The sequence below is a fragment of the Ceratosolen solmsi genome, unplaced genomic scaffold, assembly GCF_000503995.2.
Source record: "Ceratosolen solmsi marchali unplaced genomic scaffold, CerSol_1.0 scaffold7, whole genome shotgun sequence".
Taxonomy (NCBI): Eukaryota; Metazoa; Arthropoda; class Insecta; order Hymenoptera; family Agaonidae; genus Ceratosolen; species Ceratosolen solmsi.
Window position 1 is genome coordinate 17,736,945 of NW_011948413.1, and position 3,226 is coordinate 17,740,170.

Below are 3,226 nucleotides of genomic sequence, written 5' to 3' on the forward strand. Positions count from 1 at the left end.
GAATGTTTACAAACGCTTTAATTTTAAATTCACTGCAAGTATAATATGCATTGACAATACCGGTACCCTAGACATTAGTTTCAAGAATAGCTGATTAGCCCATAAACTGCACGACTACTCTTTCAACTGGATGTGCGAAAATCCTTGCTACGTTAGTCAAGCCAACGAGGAAAAGTGCAATAACTGAAAGCCCATCCGGATTATGAGGTCAATACTTATGAAATTCGATTGAAAGGCTTGCCACTTCGTATCTAGCGCCCAGAATGAGCCTTCGACTGGATGTTGAGAGAGTGTGCGAGGGTGAGGAATTCCAATCGATAAATCCAGTCTCACCTTGCACGGTACGTACTGGCGTGCGCGCGCGCACCCGCACGCATCTACGTGCGCTTATATGCGTCAGCGAGCGGGAAAATCATCCGGAAGTTTGTAGTCGCTTGGAAAATCGATTTCCGAGGATTCTGGAGGAGAGGAAGGGTCGAGAGCTTGTGCTGTCGCGCAACCATCGGCTGCCGAGGTTTTTGGGCGCTAGTGTAAAAGAGAATTCCGTACGCGCATGTGCGGCTGTAAGAAGATGGCGACCCGCGGCATGGAGCTGCCGTTGGTGTTAATACCCCTCGACTCAGGATGTCCATCATGTCCTGATGAGGTTCGAGCTTGACCAACGACATGCTACACGTGGATTGGAGGCTGTTGCTTCTGATTCTCGCGGTCGTCTTCCTCTCTGGCAGCTCGTGCGGTAAGTCGTTACGATTCCCTCCTTTACCTTCCTTCCTGCTCATATACGAGCCTCTACTCAGAGTTAATTTTTCTTGCATTTATCTCTCTTTTTTTCTCCTCATTTTGTTTTAGATATTTAACTAAACTATAATCGAATGGAAGCAAAGTTTCTTATTATTCCTTCGCATTTCTGTTAATTTCGTAGATCGCTGTGTGTCGTAGCTCGCGAGATAGCGTGCTGAAAAATAGGCAGGATTAAGCATACTTTAGCTTCAAATACGTCAAAAGTTTTGTCATCGTTAATGCTTTGAATCGTATTCGTCACTCATTCAAACAATCGAGCAGACTGACATTTTGTCAATTGGTACAGGGTGCACAAGCGATTGTCGATACATAAATTCATATGCATTTTAAATTGGAATAGAAATTGTATTATCATGTGCGCATATTACTCGGGTAACTTAAGCCATTGAATCGAAATTTCGAAATTCCAATTTCAATGTTTATTTCATTGAAATACAACGTTTCATATAAGTATAAATAAACGAATAGAATTAAAAGATATCGTATGATCTAATTATCCGCATTTTTAATATAATTTAATAAATTAACAACGTTTATAAATGCCAGAGCTTACTAAATAATTATTTGCTAATAGATTGAGCGCGCTTCACTAATCGTGCGATGGAAACTTTCAAAAATGAACAGGGTTCATGTATTTTCTGAGTTAACATATACTTTAACAATTCCTTAGCTTACGTTTGTTACGGTTGATATTTTACACATGATATAGCGAAAAATTTATTATAATATGATCGTTCGTAAATGATTACCTTAATACAAAGCAGATAAAAAGAGATAAATAATTATATTGAATGGAATACATATCGTTTCAGGCCAACTGATGTCTAAAGAGCATAGAACACATAAAGCATCCGAAAGAAAAGATGATTTATGGTGCTATCAATGCGATACTATTGGAGAAGGTGAAAGCTGTATCAATGTCACTGGAAACCACAGTTCGCTTATTCAAAAGTGCAAAGACGATAAACGGACATGCATGGTATTTATTACTGTCGACAAATTTTAATACGATCATACCCATAATCCAATGGTTATCAATATCTTTGGGACTTGGCTTAAAATGCAATTAAAATAATTTCGAGAATACTGGTAAATAACTATTCTATATTGTTTTAATCTCGGAAATAAATGAATTATATATCGATTGATTTTCAATGCAATGTACCAGTAAATTTGGAAAATTGAATGAAAAACATTAATATCATAGGTGAGAGATAGAAAATAAATCTTATAATATCGCAACAGCAATGCATTTGTAAGAAATATTGTTCCATGCACACGTGTATGTATATGTAGTTTCGCATGGAAAATTCGTAATACATTTTACGTATTATTGTGCTAAAGGTGAAACGCTTTTCCTACACAACGAGTACGGAGAATTCGACATCTGTACCGATGATGTGGGGTCTCGAGCGCAATTGCACCAACAAGTGCGAACCCGGATGCATCGTCATCGGCGAGCGTACGAAACTCTACGCCTGCACTGCCTGCTGCGTAAAATCTTTTTGCAACAATGGAACTGGGACAGCTAATGAGCTCGTGATCAAGGAATTGGAATTCTTTCTCGCTCTTATGCTTCAGATACTCCTTACCATTACGGTCTATCCTTCCTGCCACTCGCTGTAAAATAACAAGCATCCTCATCTAGGATTTATATAATGAATTGTGCGCATGTCGATTCATCCGAGTGATATGTGAAAATATCGATGATACGTTATTAGTTATTAAAATATTTCTTCCACATTCTCGAGAATAGTCAATCTTTTTTTTTTTTGCAATGCAAATATCGATTTAATCCAGCACTCGTACCATTGTAAGAACATTAAAGCATAATAATCCGCATTGGCTATTAATATATCACGTAATATAAAAAGAAAATGATTTTACATTATCAGCATATATCAAGCAATACGAGGCTTAAAGAATAATAAATAATTTTCTTCGTTTACTAATGAATCTCTTGTATGCATATCTATTTGTAAAATATATATGTGTGAATAAAGATATTTTCAAAATTAATAACATGTAACATTATATTTTATTTACGAATTGATTGTATATTTATAATTAGAATTGCTTGTATTTTGCATTATTTTATGTCCAAGCTCGTTTAATTGATTTTCATCAATTCATAATTTTACATTCCAATTATTAAGAATGATAATTATTCACACATATCCAACATATCCAATTGTAATTTAATTTACTATTTTAGTTTTAAAAGAAATATTTTTTATTAAATTTCCATTTTATTAAAAACATTATTTTTGATGTTTTACTTGGATAAGGTAATTTAAAATTTATATACAATAAAGATGAATTAATAAAGTTAATTTATCAAATAATTTCAAATTCAATCAAATACAAGTTGATTGTTTTTAATATTCGTAAATTATGTTCTATTTTTTAATAATCTTTACACCTA

The 3,226-nt window shown here is 34.7% G+C and overlaps 1 protein-coding gene across 1 annotated transcript; it reads left to right on the forward strand.

Annotated features, from left to right (window-relative positions):
• The first annotated feature begins 519 nt into the window (after positions 1-519).
• On the forward strand, positions 520-2,564 carry LOC105367592 (uncharacterized). Its single transcript, XM_011506360.1, has 3 exons — positions 520-736; positions 1,614-1,780; positions 2,146-2,564. The coding sequence occupies exons 1-3, from the start codon at positions 667-669 to the stop codon at positions 2,425-2,427; spliced, it is 519 nt and encodes a 172-aa protein (XP_011504662.1). The 5' UTR covers positions 520-666; the 3' UTR covers positions 2,428-2,564.
• Positions 2,565-3,226: the final 662 nt, after the last annotated feature.

Coding starts and splice junctions, on each gene's coding strand:
- LOC105367592 (XM_011506360.1), top strand. CDS start 667: ATGCTACACGTGGATTGGAGGCTGTTGCTTCTGATTCTCGCGGTCGTC. Junction 737..1,613: donor CCTCTCTGGCAGCTCGTGCG/GTAAGTCGTTAC, acceptor ATATCGTTTCAG/GCCAACTGATGTCTAAAGAG. Junction 1,781..2,145: donor ACGATAAACGGACATGCATG/GTATTTATTACT, acceptor ATTGTGCTAAAG/GTGAAACGCTTTTCCTACAC.